The sequence below is a fragment of the Phoenix dactylifera genome, chromosome 12 (assembly GCF_051530095.1).
Source record: "Phoenix dactylifera cultivar Ajwa chromosome 12, Ajwa_hap1_PhDact_Kaust_v1.1, whole genome shotgun sequence".
Lineage (NCBI taxonomy): Eukaryota > Viridiplantae > Streptophyta > Magnoliopsida > Arecales > Arecaceae > Phoenix > Phoenix dactylifera.
The window spans coordinates 19,038,934-19,059,888 of NC_143201.1; the positions used below are offsets into that span (position 1 = coordinate 19,038,934).

The 20,955-nt window shown below is 38.2% G+C and overlaps 1 protein-coding gene and 1 long non-coding RNA gene across 3 annotated transcripts; both read left to right on the forward strand.

Annotated features, from left to right (window-relative positions):
- Nucleotides 1-1,093: 1,093 nt before the first annotated feature.
- Nucleotides 1,094-9,520, forward strand: LOC103700893 (uncharacterized). 2 transcript variants are annotated; one of them, XR_015972106.2, is made up of 3 exons: nucleotides 1,094-2,225; nucleotides 7,334-7,442; nucleotides 8,877-9,520. It is a non-coding gene; the product is annotated as an uncharacterized LOC103700893 (long non-coding RNA). The 2 variants fall into 2 exon arrangements; XR_003384436.4 differs by having other exon boundaries at nucleotides 7,334-9,520.
- An 8,004-nt stretch (nucleotides 9,521-17,524) lies between these two features.
- Nucleotides 17,525-20,656, forward strand: LOC103700894 (uncharacterized). The gene is made up of 3 exons (XM_008782794.5): nucleotides 17,525-18,679; nucleotides 18,862-19,311; nucleotides 19,988-20,656. The coding sequence occupies exons 1-3, from the start codon at nucleotides 18,184-18,186 to the stop codon at nucleotides 20,281-20,283; spliced, it is 1,242 nt and encodes a 413-aa protein (XP_008781016.1). The 5' UTR covers nucleotides 17,525-18,183; the 3' UTR covers nucleotides 20,284-20,656.
- The last annotated feature ends 299 nt before the right edge of the window (nucleotides 20,657-20,955 follow it).

Here is a 20,955-nt window from a genome sequence, read left to right on the forward strand (position 1 = left end):
GTCTAATCATCGAGAGGGACAACTACAGAACAAGCTGGCTGCATGCCATACACGATGCATTTTGTGTGTCATATAATATATTTTGATTGATAACCGTCCATCTTTATGATCGGATGACACGGCGGCCGTTCATAATTGTATAACATTAAAATTGCGCGGGGCAGAGAATCTGAACTCAAAAAAGAAAAGAAGAAGAAAAGCACAATGATCAAGTTATATTCGGCTTGTAGTCAACTAGTGGCACAACGGACACATCTGAAGACTTCAAGGTGACCGGAGGCTGCCGGTTTGTTAAAATCAAAATCAATAAGGAGGTTTCATTGTTTAGTGGAGTGGGGTGTTGTTTGATTGCACAGGTGCAAATGAGGATCCATCCACCCAAGAGCAACTAGGTCTGACCTTAAGCATGGAAACAAAGAGTCCGAGTCGATTCCAGAACGCGACATTTCTTGCATTCAAGCGCACCATTTTTATCATGGATGGCCAACACAACTGCACCATTGAATTACCGACATTGTCCATTTGGATTTTCGTTTAATTGTCTGATCATATTGTTTAATGGTCTAAAATCGGCACGAATCGCTCTCAATATTCATTCAGAAATCGGCAAATGTTAAGTACGGCGAATGGACTACCGGCTTCTTGCGTTTGGTGAGCCCACGATACCAAAACTTAAAAGAAGTTGGAATAGCGTAGTTGAAACTGAAGAGGGAACCACATCAAACGCTGAAAACAAAAGAGGACGAGCTTGGGATGTTAGCAACTTTTGAAGAGTCTCGACTTATTTGGAGTTGTGCATGTATTTCGGAAGACGAATAGTGCGGCAGACTGGGTCGTCTCCTTCGCAGCACATCATTCTGAAGCTTTCTCATAGGACAGTACTGGCTTCATTTCGCAGGGATTAGCTCATGTTTTGTATTCCGATTGGTCGCGACGTACTCACATCCGAGTATAGTAAAACTCTGGTGTACATAAAAATAAAAAAATAAAAAAATAAAAAGAAAAGTAAAAATAAAAAGGACGAGCTTGTGAACCGGGAAGGATTTCCCCTTAAAAATGTACCGGAAAGGAGTCCGGCAAACCATATGTTTAGCTAGGGCACAAAAAGAAAGCCGCTTGCACCCATTCCAGCCAACCTAGCGATTGGGAGCTCACCTAGGGTTTGATTTGCCTTCAAAATAAGTATTTTTTTCTCCCTGCGTTCTGTAAGGTTCTTTGATTTCTTCTCAGTCTTCTCACACGATAGAATTTGGTACCGACTCCCCTGGGATTCCTGAAGCTCAAGAGTTTTTAATCTATCAATACTGTGGGAGCTTTGAATTTAACCACGCAGCTTGGATAACAAATTGAAATGCGCAAAATTGATTCAAAAATATCGAATTTGATTGAATGGATAATAGCGAATTCCATCTCTTGTTCAATGCTTGCGACGTATTTGTGAATTTGATTTAGCTTCGTGATGCATGACACTTGATCTTTTAAAACATCGTCGCTTTAACTCATTCGCTGTGTCTTTGCCTGGTGCGTTATGTGTCTGATTACTTTTTTGTGTCAGGAAAGAGCTAAAGTTGAAACCTTTTCACGAATGTCATCTAATATTTATTTCTTAGTAGCCTCCTTGTGATAAACTATGCGTTATGGTGCTTTGCTAATCAAAACCTTGTTGTATTTAGCACTATATGCTGCAGAAGACAAGGATTCTCCGACTGTCATCCATTTACAGCTTTCCAGTTGATGACGTGCAGTACTGCTGATGCATTTTGCTTTTGTTATTAATCATAGTATGGTTTCTTGCAGCAGTAAAATCAGTTTTGGTTTAGTCCTAAATGAACCCTTCTTTGGAAAATTCGTTAATATGCATTGTCGAAGGATGAGGGGATAGGGGATGTTTTCATTTATCCTTCTTCCTTATGAAGTTTTAATCTATTCAAGTTGAAATAATCCTCACTGGCGGTCATGCATAAGTAGCTATGTTCATTAAACGCAACTGTGTCTTGTGTTATCTCGCAAGTCTTTTTTTTTTTTAATATTCAGTCTCTGCAATCCATTGTATGGTATTTCTTACCTTTTCCGTGCCATCTTTCCCTTTCCATATAGAGGTGTGAGCGAAGAAAATGAAACAGCTTCTTCTCGAAAATGCCCTGTTCTACGGCTAAATGAAAGGATTCTCTCATCCTTGTCTAGTAGATTGGTAGCTGCACATCCTTGGCATGAACTTGAAATAGGTGTGTCCCCCAACAATCCAAGTAGCACATTATATAAGTGTGTTAAAATAATGTACAGCAGCTGACTATCCAAAAAAAATGCATGCAAGTCTTGGAGCTTTACAGTATTTGGTCTTATTCTTTGTTAGAAATATGCCCGGTTGATTTTCGAGGATCATATCTAAATTCTGGTTGGCACTTTAGTTTAGCTTGTAGTTTCATAAGAATAAGGTTGGAAGAACCATTTCTCTGACAAGCATGCCGACCAATGGCCGAAACAGTATGGTACCGGTTCATGCCGTACGAAACTGTGGTGTTCTGGAACCACGAGGAGGGAGAGGGATAGGGCCAGAGAGGAAGAAGGAGAGAGAGGTGGGAGAGGAAGAAGGAGAGAGAGGTGGGAGAGAGAAGGGCGACTCACCTAGGCTAGAGATAGCCGGACTCGGAGGAGGTGGCCTTTGACGGATTTGGCGAGTGAGAGATATTGCGAGGACGATGAGGGGGTGAAGTCGTGACAACGACGATGAGGCTGGTCCCTGACCTCCATGATGAAGGCCTTCATCCCTATGAGAAAGAGAGAGAGCAGCCATGGAGCCATGGAGGTAGGCTGACGGCGAGCAAGACACAATGAAGAAGGGATCGCGAGGTAGAGAGAGCTTTGGGTTAGGGTTTCAAAAGGGGGGAGGGGCAGAGCGAAGTGAATCAAAAATGGGGAGGAAAATGCTTATATTTTCTAAATCGAAGCCTTGAACCATTCTGGTAACCGGCTGGTTCCAGTTCGATACTCCCCAAATCGGCTGGTTTGGCACGATTTGGCTAACCTTAGGTAAGAACATTGATTGTCTCAACTTAGATCTAAGTTTAATATGTTATTACGTTTAGAATCTATGTCAACTAAAAACCTACAACCATAACCTGCATATGTGGTCGAGTTTTTGAATCCTTGGGCTCCAATCATTTATTCATTCTGATAAAGGGTTACCCTTGGTCTTATTTTGAGTTTTTCAAATTCATTCTCATATATTTTATCCATCTTAGCTACTTAATAATTAGGACTTTTCTTCTTATTTCTAAATCCTTGAACAAAAGTTTGAGTACCTCCCTTATTGAATTCTTGTAATACTTCAGTTATATTCCCATACCATCTTAACTAGTCCTCCATCACTATCCTCATTCACTTCAACCGTTCTTTCTCTTTTAATATACTCATTCCTTGATTTATCCTTTTTATGTTTCAGCACCTTCTTTAAACATTTTTATTTTGTTAAACTTGTAACTTTATTACCGTTCCTTTTTATTGCCCAATATTTTGAGCCATACAATATTACAATTCTTTTTTCAAATCTTCTCTTAAGTTCCCAAGATACATGTTCATCACATGACATTCTGGAAGCACCTTTCTGGTTCAACCACCCAGCCTTATTTCTATTACATATGTCTTCATCTCTATCTCTACCCGCTTTTATGTCAAGAACCTAAATAAAAAGAAACTAGTCACACCATTATATCTCTTGTTCATCAATCTTGATAATGCCCAAGGGTTTCCTCAACTGCATAAGAAGATTACTTCAGTTATTGACCTTTTTCAAGATTGCCATCATTTTCCTAAATTTATATTCCATGACCCATAGCCATAAGTTTCTAGAGTGGATCATTGGTTTAATTTGATTTAGAGCAGTTTTTTGTGGCTCCATTATTCTCAAAAATGGGTACCAAAATATTCCTCTAATAATTCAAAACTCTTGGTTTTTAAGATCTCATTCGTAATCTAGAAAGCTAAACTGACCAATAACTTTCATGATTTTTCTCACCTCACTGTGTTTCATCTGCCTTAGGTTTTTGTATGCTTTTCAAAGTTACATCTACTTAAGTTTTTTTAATTGAATGAAGAAAACCATGATGACTCCTTAATCTAACCTCTTCTGTACATTTTTTGGCAAATCCTCATTCAAATATTTTTTTTCCACAATGACCACTCTTTGGTGTCCATATCTTTCATCAAATACTTGTGATTCTCATCATTACAGTGCCTTACTTGGTCGGCATAGATTTTGCATTTATTTCATAAATTCCATTTTTACTTGGAATCTAACCTACTACAAACTATCATATGCAATATTTTTTTTCTTTTTATATCTTTCAAAACCCATTATGTCATTTGTTTTTTTTTCCTTTTTGGTATCGTTTATTTTATTGAAAGCAAGCTCTCTTTACCTTAACTGCCTCTCCCATGCTTCTTTATGTATACTGCCTTTGTCTTCAGATTCTCTAAGAACCTTTTTTAGTCACTCTCCTGAAACAATCAAGTCTGACTAGTTCCACATTTGTCAAATTCCAATTCTTTAGTTAAAATTTTCTTCCTTTAATATCTTTTTTTTCGTTGAGAGATATTACATTTTTGTTGCTTGAAATTTCACCATCTTGTCTTTTGGCATTTAGAAACTTCAATTTTCTCTTCTTACACCTGGTATAGACATCTAGGACTACTAATGCTGTGTGGTTAGGGTGTCTCCTGGTATCAACTTATAATTGTCTCCTGGAAACAATTATCTATCTATGATAAATTTAATCCACTCTTAGAAATAAACATTCATCTCTCTTCTTGTAATACATATTTGGATTTTTCTAGGTCCAAAAACACCAGAAGCTCAAGAATTGAATCTCCCATGGAATTTATTTAGTGAAAACCCATGTCCACCATGTTTTCTCACATGACCTATGTAACTCCTTCCTGTATACCAATTTAAGTTAGCACCTTTTTCTTCCCATGAAATATCCTGCATTAATCTATTATCTTCTTCCAAAATCTCTCTCTCTCTTTCTCTGTGTGTGTGCGCGCGCGCGCGCACTCTCTCTTTTCTTCCAAATCTACTTGTGGTCCATGAGAAATAAGGACATTAATAATCTCATCTAAACTAACTTGATATATAACTAGATTATATTTCTTATCCTTTTCAAATCTATGATTTGATCCTTCATATCTTAAGCTCTAATATTATAATTCCTTTTCTGGTGTGGACATCCTCTTTATATAACTTCTCAGAGTTGCCAATCTTTGCCATTCTATATATTTTATTATAAACCATGCTCTACGGATTCTCTTTTGCACTATTGCATGGACCTTCTACTGTATCTAGTCAAAGTTCCAACTTTTTTTCCTTTTATTATGGGATTAGCTTCTTTGCATGCCTTTGCTCTAGTTTATGGGGTCACCTTTGCTTCTTACCATTGGTGGCACTGTTAAACATTTTTGGGAAATAACCTAACACTAATGAATCCTTGCTCATATTGCACCTCAACGAAGTATATTAACCAGCCCAAGTTAGCATATGCAATTATTCAATTGACATGCTAATCATTTGAGGCATACATGTGGCATATATTGGAAGGAATCTTATTAGCTCCTTGTAACATTTCTTAGCCAAATAACCAGCAAGCTTTAGTAGTTTCTTTCAGCAAAATGTATTTTATGAGCTTCTATCAATCTTTATTTTCTTTTATTCTCTAGAGTACATGTTGTTATTATTCTCTTATTAATATTCTTCTCTTGTTTTCCTTTTCTGAACTAAAGCGGGTGTTAATTATCATAGACTTTCTCCTTCTCTGTCTATTCCCTAAATGATCTCCTTATTTCTTCCAAGTCCTATCTTCTTTTTTCTTTATTACTTCCTAACAATTGTCAATCTTTTGCTCCAACCTTGAATCATTGCAATTACCAAATTCTTGATGGGCTAGGTGAATTCATAGATGCAAATGAGGTGAATATGTTGTATTCTAAATATTGATTTTGACCTTGGAGGTAAGATAGGAAGTTGCAATTTGAGAAAGTGTGAAGATATGAGAGAGTGTCCTTGATAGGATAGATGACAGATAAGTTCACAGAGTGAATTCATGAATGTCGTTAAAAAGCTGCTTGAATCCTATATTAAATATTTTGTGATGGATGCTATAACCTTTTATGTGGAAGACATGGAACACCTTTAAATTCACTTTACTAAGAGGAGCTTCAACAAATTTTTTGGGCTTTATGGATATTGAGAAGTAAAATTCTTGATCCCTGATGTTAAATATATTTTGGTAGACAAGATGATGGGGCAAAGAACTATCTTATTTTGGCTTCTCCATTCTTCTGAGGAGGCCTAGATTTTTAGAATTTTTTGAGAAGATAATAAATGGAGGCATTTACTGATGACACTCCAAGAAAAGATACATTAAGCTGCAACAAATGATGTCACTTACTGAATGGGTAAAATTTGGAGCATGTTGTTGTTGAGATAGATACATCAAAAAGCCAAGACAAAAGGTATTCAGGAGCTGTAAGAGATGCTAAATAAACTTCTTACTTTGCTTTCTTTGGCCCTATATGAAGCAAAGCTTCTACAGGGTGGAGGCTGACATTTTGGGAAGTTTTGACTTTGACAGGTTTTCAGTACGGTTCTACTATCTGCTTGGTTTTCTTGATAAATCTAGATGTGGGTGAGGGACGGGCTTTTGTTTTTTTTTTTTTTTTTTTTTTTTTGGGGGGGGGGGGGGGGGGGGCAGTTATCTATAGGAACTACTCAACCTTTTTGCTCATGAAATTCTTTTTTAAGTCTTTGTCGAGAACTACGTGTTGCTATTCCTCTCTATTCTTTATTTATTTACTATTACTCTCAGCATACCTGTTGAAGGATAAGAAATAAAATGAAAATAAAATAAGATAATGCTGCAATATAAACAGGAGTTTGAACTTCTTCCTGCATTTAATTTCAATTTACTGTTTCTAATGAATCTGCTTTATGTTCACTTTTCCTTGTGGTTTAGCTTGTGAAGTTATCGAAAGGAAGTAAAATGAAATATGTACATGACAAGAAAATAGGACTGATTAGGTTGTGGATTTTAGTTCTGCCATGGCCTCATCTGATGGTGTCTGAGATGTGTGCGGTATATTAGCATTGATGTCTATTTTAAGAACAAGAAATTTTCCTTTGGAGATACAATCTCTACAATTGCTTAAATTTCTAGCATCCCCTGGAAAAGGAGATAGTGATGCTTCAGGCTGTTGACATGCCTTTCATGTTCTTTTTCAAATTAATAAGCCCTTCATTCAGCTTTTTTCATTAATGAAGATCATGATGATGTGATGTCAGGTTGATCATGTTTTGTATTCGTCGGTTAGTCTATCCTCATAATTATGGTTTCAAACCATGCACACTTTGCGACGATGGTGACTCTATGGATGTTTTGGTTCTGATGCAGGTGACTTGAAAATTTATACCACTCATCAGCAACTCGGTTTAGTTTACTTAGTTATATTTTTTTTTATATATGTATATTTATTTTTTAGCTGGCAAAACTACTTGATATGATAGTCGAAAATTCCAATGAGTCCTCCCAGGTTTCTTAGTCTCAATTCTTCTTTCGAGAAAACTGTACCTTGGTTTTTAATTACTCTATTCCTGATTTTCTTTACTTTCTTTATATGGTCATTATCAAGTATCAAGTTTGTGTCTCTGATAATGTTATTGTCATAGAAATATTGTTCTATGAATTACTGAAAGATTCTTGAATACTCTTGATTTTTTTCCCTGACTAAAAGATTCACCAATTTATTCCCAGGTAACTAAATGAATCAATATTTTTCAATTGTTCACAAATTTGTAATTTATTGATAAATTATTCACAACTAATTTAACAAACTTGTGTGTATAACAAATTAATGATGCTGTGTCATTGGTGATTTGTACTTCTTGCTACTCGCTCTTGTTCTTCTCTATCCAATGCTTGTATTTACATTAACACTTATTTAAATATGCCATTTATATTACATTTTATGTTCTGTTAAACTTTTGTTTCTCGCATATTTAAATCCAGATTCTTTCTGAACTTTTGGCAAGACCTCTGCATTTTTGTAACTCCAGATCTTTGCCCATCTTGTTTTGAAGACTGAACCCATGAATTTGGTTACTAGAAACTGTTGAAAATTATATTTATTTTAACAACAAATATTGGAGCAGGAACCAGTCCTTCCTGGTTGCTTTCTTTGGGCAAGGGCCATTGTGCTTATGCCTATGATTGATCAGGTAGTTTATTTTGTAGCACGTGAATAGCACATGAACTATGACTTCTTTTATTTTTCTTTTCTTGTTTACTTTAATCTGGGCTCCATGCCTGCTTGTTCTGATAGCAGGGTGAGAAAGATGACAAAATTACTGCAATTTGTGCTGATGATCCTGAATACCATCACTACAATGATCTAAATGAACTGTCTCCTAATTCTTAAAGAACTTTCATCTGTTAATCTATCAACTGTTTGACTACCCTCTTGGGAACACTAGAATCTTTGACAATGATATAGACAAAAAAATGAGAATTGCGGTTAATGAATTTTTACAATTACCACCCAGGAAGCCATCCAGCACTCCATATAAGTTGAAGTCAGCTACCTCATGCTCATAAGAGCAAGCATGATTTATCCCCCTTTACTTTAATGCCTAACATCTCAAATTTCCATTCGTATCAGTTTTTAAGCTAGTCATTGATCCTTTTTCAGAATATGAGTTGCTCGGCCTCTTTGATAGCTATTGACTTTTATTATTGACAAAATGCATGCTTCTTCTTATGTTCCTCTTCTGAAAATATCTTTCTGGTGGATGCCACTGCAAGGATTTTTATGCTGAGTACATCTTGCAGATCTTGAGGCTTTCAATAATGCATTCCTCCAGCTAAACAGAGTGGGGAGATAGAAAAAACTCATCCTCTATTAATTTCATTCTTTAATTCAGTTTTGAATTTTGCTGTCTCAGCTTGTATCTGAAACAGTGATCAGATCACATGGATGCCTGATGGTTTTTCATGGTTGGCTTTTGCCTGATTTTATCCATTCAGTGTTGCATCTTGATGTGTAATTTTATGTAGCTACAAAGCGAGCAATTTGGGTAGAACCACTAACTGCCATTTGGTGGTCCATTTTCTCAAAAGAAGGAAGATGACATTTGGTCAATTTTGGCAGGCTAGCAAAGTTGAAGGCTTCCATGTGCTTTATCGGAGAATATTTTGAAGCATGGTTTAATCCTTTCTAACATGCAAGAAGCAATTCAGATTTTTCTTATTCATTGACTCACAAGTGATTGTTAAAAACAAATGGAGAGATCATGACTTTACGTAGTATCATGGTTATGAATTTTTTCGGTAAGCTCCGTGGTCAGTTGTATGGAGTATCATGCTTTTTAGCAATGTTTAAGCAATTGAGACGAGCCTAGCACTAGAACTTTTTCGCTCTAGAATGATATCTTTGTTGCTGCTTATCCTCATAATGGTAGTTTCATTTATTGATATTCTCTTGGCACAGTCTTTCCACTAGTGGTTTTCTCAGTACCATATTTATACTTACAGGAATCGTTCATTGCTTGCTCTTCTTTGTCCTCTGGATACTCATTTGGAAAAATAATACTTAGAATTTGGGTTATATATTTCCTGTACTTGGCCCACCTCTTGATTGTCTTCTATGCAGTTCACTTGATGTTTCTATTCAGAAAGAGTCGGACTTGTATTGCCATCAATTATCTTACCATCTTCAACTTCTCCATTCTCATAATCTGATGATTGATGGCCCACCTAAAAATCCATCAAAATCTTTTCTTAACCTGTTAAAGTTTTGAAAATGAAGATTTGTCAATGCTGACACAGACATATTGCTCCACTTGTTTACCCGAAAATTATACTCTGTAAAAATGAGTGGAAACAGGACCTGTTTTAATGGGGAAAATAGATATCTTCTTAAAGGAAATCTGCTAGTTCTTAGTATTTTCTAGTGATGGTATGACATGTAAGTAATTTTGTATGTTTTGCAGCAATGGTTCCTGAGAATAATAGTCATCTTTTGGTTAGAACAAGCTGTTCATTGGTGGAAATTTATTTTGTACATGTTTGCCTAAAGTTGCATGGCTTTCACCATAAAGGAGGAAGCCTTTCCAAAATGAATTACTAGTAGGTTTTGTCCTTGACCATTGGATGGAGGTGTGGTGACTCCGATGCTTCCATAATTTAGGTCTGAGAAGAAGATGACTTATTGGATAAGCTTAAATAAAGCATGCAGAGAGCATGATACACCATTCAGAGCCCTCTAGACTGGTTAAAGCTGTCCATTGATGGATGGCCAACATACAACTCTTATGGTAAGAAACTATCATATAAAAAGGCGTGGAAGGACCGGGATCCTCCGTGGTACATGTTTTACAGTGTAAAGAGGTTTTGCATCTTTGGATAGGCGATGTATTGTCGGAAATAAACGGCTGTTGCTCATCTCTCACTTGATGCTCTCTATTTCTAAGATGCGTGATAGCAGTCCATTTTCGAGATGAGTGATGCATTGCCTATCCAAATATGCACAATCCTTAAAGCATGCATAGGGAAGTGGCCCTTTTGATAGACTTTTACATACATTAAAATGTACATAGTCTTAATGATACGGGGCATTAGCTTAATGATTTGGAAAATTTCCAGAAATATGAAAACATGCAAAGGGAAGCGGCACTTTTGATAGACTTTTACATACATTAGATGTATCTACACTAGAACTGTATGAACCATCTGGTTTAGCCACAAAAAAAAAAAAAAAAAAAAAAAAATGAGGCCTCTCTCAAAGCCCCCAAGATGGGGAGGCAACTCTCTCACGCCTCTCCATCAACTTGCCCATTATTCCTAACTTCTGGAAGGACATGGATGGTACTGACAAATATCCCCCCCCACACCCACCCTAAGATCCTCGGTAGTGTAGGCCACCCCAACAAACCACCTTCTAACATCAGGGGCATTGCCTTCCAGTGGCCCATCACTGACAACATGGACCAACGGCACCAGTGACCAGTTAAAAGAAAATGCTCACATGTTAACAGAGATCTGTACTCCTTGGTTCTTGGCTTTGTCTACCATATCATGGTCACCATTCATATCATTTTCCTGTGCCACTCATGGAACCTCTCAGTCCTTGGAAGATTGAGCCGCTTCAGCTAGGTTTTCTTTTCATAACTTTAGCACTAAATATGATTTATAAGCTATTCAAAATGGAGTTTGTGTAAAACAAGATATTCAGATGGAGTTCGCATCTTCAAATTGAACCATACCACTTTTGATGATAGCAGTAACTCAGCATGGTGAGCAAGTAAATGGGGTCTGACGAGCATTAAGAAGTTCTGCAGTCAGGATTGCCTGGCACCTTCTTCAATGGTCATTCCCCACAAACTTTCCAGATTTCTAAAGATATCTTCACTGTTTGGCAGCTTACCCAACATTAGTTACACTGCATTAATTTTCTATGTCTCTGCTGTTTGGCATCAACCAAACTGCTCAGAACCCAATTATTAAGTGTACCTTGCTCTCCCATACAACTATGCCAAAAGAAAGGGAACGACATATTAGTAGATACAAGGGACCTGCCATATATGGGACCATCTGTACAATGTTTTACTAATGACACTTCTAGCTGCAGACAGAATTCAGAAAATGTTTCAAGTCTTCTAATCATCTAGAGCCATTGAGACCAAGTGTCAGATAGCCCCTGCTCTGTCCCTCTGATCAATAATGATTACCATGATAAACCTAAGATTACAATACCTGTGAGGAATTAAGTCCATGCCCTGAGGAGGATAGCTTACAGCATTTTACTTGATGTATCAACTCTGAGTGGAACACAAAGGCTGAAAGGGTGGGGCAAGCTGCAGCAAGGCCATGTGACAATCTTACTGGATAAATTGAATGGAGACTCTAACATTGAATAACTTCATCATAGGTTTTTGATGGAGGTGCCTCAATCATGCTTGTGGCTATCAAGGCATAACATAACTAAACATTATAATTGTTTTTTTAAAAAAAATCATTTGGATTTATACGTGGTTCCATTGAGTGCATATGCCTTTTGAGTGTGATGATTCTCTTTGTTAAGTTGGAAATTTTTTTCCTTTGAATGCCTCGGATAGAAAACAAATCTTGATCAAACCCATATTTGTCAAATGGATACAATCTGATCATAGTAAGACTTCATATGGGTTTGATATACTCTTTATATTTAACGAATTGTCCAGTATTATGTAGACATGCTTTCAGGAGAAAACCAATCACTAGTCTCTAAACAAATTTTATGGATGCAATGTTTACATAAAAAAAATGTTCATACCTCTTTTTGGAGAATAATACAATTAATGGTTAACCCTTCTTGATAAATTATACCAAGAAATAAGCTGGGGCCGGATTTGAATCTTGGATGGTGCATCCCAAGAAATCGAGGCCTAGATAATTATAATATCAATAGATCTCCCTCCCTTTGCAACAGAATCGATAAATAAATGAATAAATAAACAGGTGGATGCATATGTTGTACCCAAGATTACTGCTAAATCCTATCCATCTGAATTAAACACTGTTTCAGCGGATAATAGAATGATAAAGCTGCAATCAGATCCATGATTATCCATTTTTTATACTTAATAAAAATGAACGAAGAGCCATCACCTTTCTTCGCAAATTGCTAGTCTTTTGGAATCTCAAACAGTAGCTCTGCAGATTACTGCCAAGAGTGTTCATGACAGTCTGACTGCAAATAACTTTCCAAATCTATGCTTTTCAGACTATTCCAGTCATGGTGCCTGAAAAAACTTCTATTATCATTATTTAACTGCAGTCACTTGTGGGCATATATTTTATGTGCTATTCAAAAGATGGGCGATCCTCCTTGATTAGTTAGTACTAAATATGATGCTAATTCATACCTACCAAAACTGAAACTTGTGCCAGTTGATATTAGAATATAAAAGTTGCAAACAGCTGATCTCAAACTATTTGATTACATAATAAAAATAGACCATGATGTCCATAGTAAAAGTGATTATCTTTGTCCATGACCGTGCAATGAATTGAATAAATCAGAAGATGATTGCCACATATTTGCAGGTGCTCGACACTAATATGACCAAGAATGTGATGTTGATGGGAATATTGTGCAAACATAGGCACATAACAAGTGCGAGTGCTGCAGATATGAGAATGAAAGTGAACATGTTCGATAATTAAAAACGAGTACCAAAATGTGGCACCGACCTGGAGAGGAACATAGATATGTTTGGAAGGGTAACAGATGTTGAATGTTAAATGCGAGGGGATTCCAAAAAGATTGTATTGATGGAGCATGAAATTCTTCATTTAAGCGAACGTCGAAGGAGTTACAGAGTGGATGCCTGATAGATTGTCTAGGGCTATGTCACTTGGTAGTAGCCAACATTATTGTAGCACTTTTTTAAAAAACCCTAAAAGGGTTATATATTAGATGTAATGAGAGATTCACTTGCTCAACCTTCTCAAACTGCTCGTAGCACCTTTTTTTGATTCCAGGCTTTCATATAGTTTCTTTGTATAAACTTGCTGTCATCTTCCTTTGATTTGGAAGAGATAGAGGGTCCACCCCTGACCTTCTGAACTGTTGGGAGTTTTGTTTGCTTCCTGCTGCTCCTTGGCAGTGCTCCCTTCCAAATGCAAGCATTCAGCACACCTTTAAATGCTTGACTTCTTGGGTTGGTTGTACACTTAAAATGGATTCAGTGCATGTGCTTGCATTCATAATGAACCCATGGATCTGGATGGAGCCTAAGCAACTGGTGATCTAAAACTACAGCAGCAAGAGAGCTATGGTCTAAGATGAGTCAGATTGGTGGGACTTCCAAGATCTGAAATGGGTCCCCAATAGGTCAATTGTTTCAGCCAAGTAATACAGCATTCAGTTATGCAAACAATCCAAGAATCATCAAAATATGGAGTATTCTATTTTATGGACACATCTCAAGCGAGCAAGCAAGATGTGCCATCTGCTTTTCGATCCCTTGTGTCGTCGCCGCTTCCTCATGACCATGGATGAGTCGGCGGCATTGATTGATGGGCGAGTGAGTAAGTGGCAGATTGTAAATGCATTCATGAGTTTAGCATTAGTGTAACAACCTAGAAACTTCATCCAAAAAGCTAGTTACAACGTACTATTTGAATTTTTTGGCCCCATATAAGTACTCAAGTTCTATCTGGTGCATAACTAATATTGAACTAAATACATACTAACATAGATCCTATATACTCCCCTTGTTTAAGCCTTCACGTTCTTGCTAGATTAAAGGTCCAAATCATATCTAATCATAAGTACTAAAAATTCAATTACAAATACTACGATGAGCATGTGGTCAACCCAAAAAGTCCCAATGATCATTCTTCTAGTCCATATGAGTCATGGGCTGGCTCTGCTTTGATTCAATTTGAAACAATTCAAGACCTCATCCGAAAAAACTAAGTGAAAGGTATTATTTAGATTTTTTGACCTCGTATAAGAATTCAAGACCTACTCGATGCGGGACTAAACATATAATATATCCTTGCAATCAACCTCAAAATACAACATCAATGAAGTAACCCTTGTCAAGGAGGTTGTGAACGAGATAAACTCAACAAGAACCAAATCCAAATTTAACGATTTGGGATATACTGATCAGATTCCATGTTGTTTGAGGTTCTTTAATTTAAACATATTTGCTTTCATTATAATTAACTATTTAATAGTTGACTAGTTAATTAAATGACCAGAATGTCTGTATTCATGACCGTGACCCTTTTTTCCTGGTACAGGCTCCTACATTGTGTTTGACCGATATTTTTATTAAATCTAATAAATGACATCCATATCTCTTTGATTATGAGGAGGTTCTGTGTTCATACGCTTGTACATGGGTGTTTCCCAAGTGTTTTACATGAGTAATTCGTCCACTATTTCTTTAAAATGATTGATGGTATTGTTCTGTGGTTATCCTCAACGAAGATTCAAAATAAAAATGGCATGCAGAATGCATGTAAATGACTATAAAATTATTTATTGCGTGGTTAGAATATGAATATGCAAAAATCCAATGTAATATAAGTTCCCCAGACAAAGTTTAGGATGTAAATGATGTTATTTTCTAACTTTTGGACTAAGAGAATTTTCATCATCCATTGTCTTTATGGAAACTTTCTTAGAGACATGGTGGCTCAGTAATATGGTGGTTATTTGGCACTATTGAGACCTCTTCTAACCAACCGATCGAGTTATTGGCAATTTTATGAGAGCTTTCATTTATCTTATTTCTGATTTTATTATTCTATATTTAGTCTGATTAGATGTCTTGAATCCAAGAGGATCTTATTTTTGGCATCTGCATTCTCCAATTTGCAGACGACACACTTTTTTTTAAAAAAATCGTGCTAGACATGATTAGCTGAGAACACTGAAGCTCATCCTTTATTGTTTTCAGTACATCTCTATCTCGAGATTAACTTTGCTAAGAGCTTGGTAATTAGGTTGGGAGAGCTTCTTTGAATACTTCCCCTGGGCTTCTCTACTTAACTGCAAACCTGGGAGCTTCCCCACACTATACCTTGGACTTTCCTTTTCTGATTCTGGACTAAAGAGGCAAGACCTGATGCCGTTGTTAACAAGATTTGATTGAAAGCTGGCTGGCTAGGCCTGGAAAAACTTATCCAATGGAGGAAGACTCGTGCTTTTGAACTATGATCGTTCGAATGTGCCTTCCTACTTTATGTCGATTTTTGATTTGCCGGCATGGGGGACAAACAGAATTGACGAACTGAGTTGAGCTATCCTTTGGAAGGGAGTCTTATTCTTCATCCTTTGCAAAGACTGCAGCATTTCTTTTGATATTGGTGATGGTACGTATCTGGAACTCCACCAAAGTCTTGCTGGAATTAATGGCATGTTTGGTTAACCATTGGAAAATGACAAATTTCCAAAGTGCTTATGTTTGGTTGACCATTCACTTTCCTAGGAAAGTTATGTATAATTCCTATTATGCCCCTAATAAAAATTAGTTCTTTAATGCCTCTTTAATGCTTCTTTAATGTTGAAGGGTCTTTTTGGGAAAAAATAAAAAAGGAGTGATTCCCACCTCATGGGAAAGTAACTTTCCCATGTTTCTCATGGGAAAGACTTTTCCATGAAATGTGGGAATCATATTCCCATGGGAATACAACTTTCCCATCTCTCTCCTTTGAAAACTCCAACCAAACAAGAGGCATTTCATTACTTTCCCGTTGACCATACTTTCCCCCTCCTTTTCCTGCGAACCAAACGAGCCCTAAAGGACAGCTGGGGAGTCCTCTCTCTCTGTGTGGATCGCATGGAGAAGGAAAATAGAGAAAGGCACTCGGACTCCTTGAAACCAGACTAAGATCAAATTGTTTTGGCAATATCTTGGAGTATTTGGAAAGTTTTCTTAAACAAAGCTTCTTCACTTAAATCTACGTTGCTTCTGTTCAAGGACTGGTCAGTTTTAGGGCCCAAGAGTGCTAGGTTGAGTTATCTGAAGGTCTGGGAAGCACTCAGAACAAACCATTGTTGAATCCGACCCCTCTGTGTTTCTCCTCCTTTTTTTCTTGTTCTTTGCACTGTTTCTTTCTTCTTACTTCATCTTATTGTAAATTTTTTATTAACTTAATAAAATGACGGTGGAATTTTTTTACCACCTTAAACCTAATTCAAAAGATATATTTAGTCTGATTGCTAGCTCATTCTCTATTAACCAACAGGTTTTTAGAATGCAGTGGTTAATTCACAACATCTCAGGAACCACTAAACCCTCAAAGCTGATTTTTATTATTTAGAGAACATATTTATTAGATTGGGCAACTCAATCTCTCTTCCCTTCAGGGAGGGTACATTCCTGCGGCACTGTTCATAGCATATAATAAAACTTCTGCCTCTGCCCACTGGGTTTCCACAGCGTGAGTATTGGTGTTTGAGCAAAGAGGAAGACCTTTACTAGGGTTTTCCTTCTGACACTGGGATGGCTATTGCAATAGGACTGCAAAGCTAGTACATTCCTCATGAGGAAGCATGCAAGCCCCGTCAATAGTTTTTTTCTCTGGGATGTACTGTTCTTGATTGGGTGGAGAAGCGCACGATAGGATATTATTGCATAGTAAAAAGGAAATGATTTATTAAAATACCTCGAGAAGCGTTAAAGAATTCTATCTTGGTATTTAGCATAAAATCATATCGTAGCAGTGCTTTAACGTCAACGCAATAAATGCAATGGATGCAGGAACTCATGGAACCCCACCTGAAAAAACCTATTAACTGATTCAGAGGTGACTCTGACTGAAAACTGAGCTAGTTTCATACGCAAGTGTGAAACCTTTTTGGGACTTAATTTGGTGTAATCAAGGCATGAAAGTCACAAACAACTCTCCACCAAATTTTTTTTTTAAAAAAAAGTCAGAAACACAGACATGCACAAACCTCAAAGCATGAAGGAAAGCTGCTGCTCAACTGACCTGCTGACCACGAAGAAAGACACGGAGGGAAAATTAATGACCCTTTTTGGCTGCTCCTTTTAGTCACGACCCATGAACCTGTTCATATCAATCTTGTTATATTTTTTTATCTTTTTCTCTGTTGGCTCCATCTACTTCAGATGGTTTACTGACAGCCAGCTAACCCCCCTCTCAGGTTAGATAGGCGATAGGAGAGGGAGAGGGAGAAAGTAATGTGTGCATTTACCATGGTTGGGGTTTCACAGAGGAGAGGGTGTCAGTACGCAATGCTTGGGCTTTGAAAAGAAATGCGTGTATAGGCCTTTGCAGGGCTCGCGCTACCAGACACCACGCTAGAGTTTCATTTGTCAAGCGAGAGACGGACAGGCGGACAGCCATGCATTAGGAGAGATGGCTAGGGATATAGAGAGGCCCTCCTTATATGCCACACGTACGTGTGGTGAATGGACACAGCACGTGTGGTTTGAGTCAGAAGGCCATGTTAAATAAGTGGTAACTGTGAAAGAGGAAGGGCTGGGTGAACCGGGGGGGTTGAAAAGTGAGTGGAGAAGCACTTGGATGCTGCAAACCTAATCACTCTTTTTTACACACTCTCATCTCTTCTTCTTATTCCATCTCTTACCTCCTTCCCCCTCTGTCCAGGATGGCTCTGAATCAGTGTAATGGGAGCCAAGGCTTGAGGAGCTTCCCGCCCTCTTCTTCTTCTTCTTCTTCCTCCTCCAAGGGGTTGTTTGCTGAGATGGGTTCTCTCTCCATCAAACCAGCTTCTTCGGTGGAGAGCTATTGCTCCACCAAGGGCTCAGAGAAGACCAGTTGGACTTCGTCTTCTATGAGGAACTATATTGGCCTAGAGGACCATCCACCACGAAACAATGAGGATGGTGGTGTGAAGTGGTGTGATGCCAGTGATGGTTTTGGGGAGAACCACGTCAAATCCACTGGAGAAGAGAGCCCAGAGGGAGAGAACACAAATGAGGGACCATTGGGAGGAAGGGAGACTGCTGCTGACTGTGGCCAGTCAAAGCTCTGCGCCAGAGGCCATTGGAGGCCTGCGGAAGACTCCAAGCTCAGAGAGCTAGTGGCGCTCCATGGCCCTCAGAACTGGAACCTCATAGCAGAGAAGCTGGAGGGCAGATCAGGTGATGGAAAAAAGAAAAAAGAGCAAAACACCAACTACTATTTGTTGTTGTTGCTGTTGTTATGACTGCTTTTGTTGCTATAATATAGTTAATTAGTCGGTTCCTTTGAATCTGAAGGATGAGATCTTGATTTGTTTTTGTTTTGTTCTATTTCTTTTTCATCATTTGTTGTGGGGTTGAAGGGAAGAGCTGTAGACTGAGGTGGTTCAACCAGCTGGACCCCAGGATCAATAGGAGTGCTTTCACCGAAGAAGAGGAGGAGAAGCTAATGGCTGCTCACAGATTGTATGGGAATAAGTGGGCTATGATTGCCAGGCTCTTTCCTGGGAGGACAGACAATGCAGTCAAGAACCACTGGCATGTGATCATGGCAAGGAAATATAGGGAGCAGTCCAATGCCTACAGTAGGAGGAAGCTTAGCCAAGCTGTCCCCAGGAGACTGGAGGAAACTACGGCAACCTCAGTAGCCTTTGGTTTCAACACCAATCTACACCTCCCCTTCGCACATCCTTCTCCTGCCATGTGTGGGTCGAATGGCTTATATCACATCACAACTGGTGAGAGCGGAGAGGATTCAGTCTCATGTTATTGTGGGTTTTCTTCAGATCAGGCACCTTATGATTTCCTTTCTGGTGTGTTCTTCCTATCCCCAATCATTACTACTATCTTCATCACAATTATTGTCATTTTTCATGGGGAAACCCATTTTCTTCTAATTTTATTTTTTGCATAAGAGAAAAGATACTATCATTTTCAACACCATCATCATACTAGTCACTGCAGTTTCTGGCGCATTTTGGTAATTCCTGTCCTTTCTCTTGTTGGTTTTTTCATAGAGGAGGCCCTAGGCCCATGGCCTATTGATTACTATTCTCCTAGTTGAATTGTGCATTAGTTCAACAGTACTTGTGAAGCTGTCTTCTTTACTGCCTGCATAGCATAAAGTTTTCTTCATTTCCTCGCACTTCATGAAGTTCGTCTGAATTTCCTTGCACTTCATGACTTGAATTTTTTCGAAATTTGCTTGGAATGGGAAGAAAGATACAAAACTAGTTCCTGCCAATACACGCAGAAGGGCAAGCTTGCAGAGAGAAAAACTGTACCTGATACCTTTGTTTATTTTCCAGTGATCAGTAGGTCAACATGCACAGTGCTTAACTATAAGAGAAAAAATAAATCTTTCTCAAAAAAAAATACTGAGGGAAAGCAAAAATAAAGATACAAAGAAGTGACTGTCATATCTGATGGTGAAACAGTTCTTCATTGTATGCACACAACTGCTTTACTGTTTGGTTGGTTCAATTTCAGGGGTCAAGGCCCAAGACAAGACAAGAAGCTTCCACAGCACCAACAGCTGGTGTTGGCAAAGACCAAGAGACGAGCCCTTCATGGGTTCTTACCCCCAACATCCATTTATGGTGGCTATGCAGCAGTCTCGCTACCCATCCTACCTTTCAGACTACTCCACAGCATCAGCAGCATCAGGAGTTTCAGCTGCTGAAATATCACCATCATCATCATTCAAGGAGAACGGAGAAAATGGCCACTTTGAAGCCACAACCTCACCACCTTTCATAGATTTCCTAGGAGTAGGAGCCACTTGAGGCACAGAAGGAGAAACACAAGAACTGAAGATAAAGAAGGCCCGCAAGGAGAGGTTAGTAACCCAGATGACATGATGGGTAAATGAGAGCGCTGGTGTGAGTTAGGTAGCACAAGTAACAAGGGACAGTAGGCACTTGAGATCTTATTTCCATATGAGTGGCCACCTGGTCCACCTCATGTGGAACAAAATCCTTTCAAAGATGAGTTATAGTTATTTGAGTATCAATTTGCAAGCCACTCTAATGTTCTTCCCCCACTCTCGCTGAAGTTGACAGACAAAAGGAAGTTCTTAATGTGATCAAAAAAATTTTCTAGCCCATAGGAAATTCGACCAATTAAATGTAAAAAGAACAAAGTATTGGCAGAATAGAAGCAAGACATGGATAAGCCTTTACGCACGATTGTTGCGTGCAAGGGGAGCAAAACGGACACCACTAAAGTCACCACAAATGCTGTTGCCATCCCTCTGTCTCTAGAGAAACATGACAGACGTGTGGAAGCAAACTGCCGACACGCATTAATTCCACACTATACCAATCATGCTCAACTGTTCATCTCTAAACAACTTGATGCTGTTATTCATGGTCTGGGTCGGGTTTTTCTACATCGTTAATCTCTATACCAATATCTAGGACAATTAGTTGCACTTCAAAAATCAAACCATAATTAAC

What these genes read in the sequence shown, in the direction of transcription:
- LOC103700894 (XM_008782794.5), top strand. Translation starts at nt 18,184, where the DNA reads ATGGCTCTGAATCAGTGTAATGGGAGCCAAGGCTTGAGGAGCTTCCCG. An exon ending in GAAGCTGGAGGGCAGATCAG is followed by an intron (nt 18,680 to 18,861) that starts GTGATGGAAAAA and finishes GTGGGGTTGAAG; the next exon opens with GGAAGAGCTGTAGACTGAGG. An exon ending in ACCTTATGATTTCCTTTCTG is followed by an intron (nt 19,312 to 19,987) that starts GTGTGTTCTTCC and finishes GTTCAATTTCAG; the next exon opens with GGGTCAAGGCCCAAGACAAG.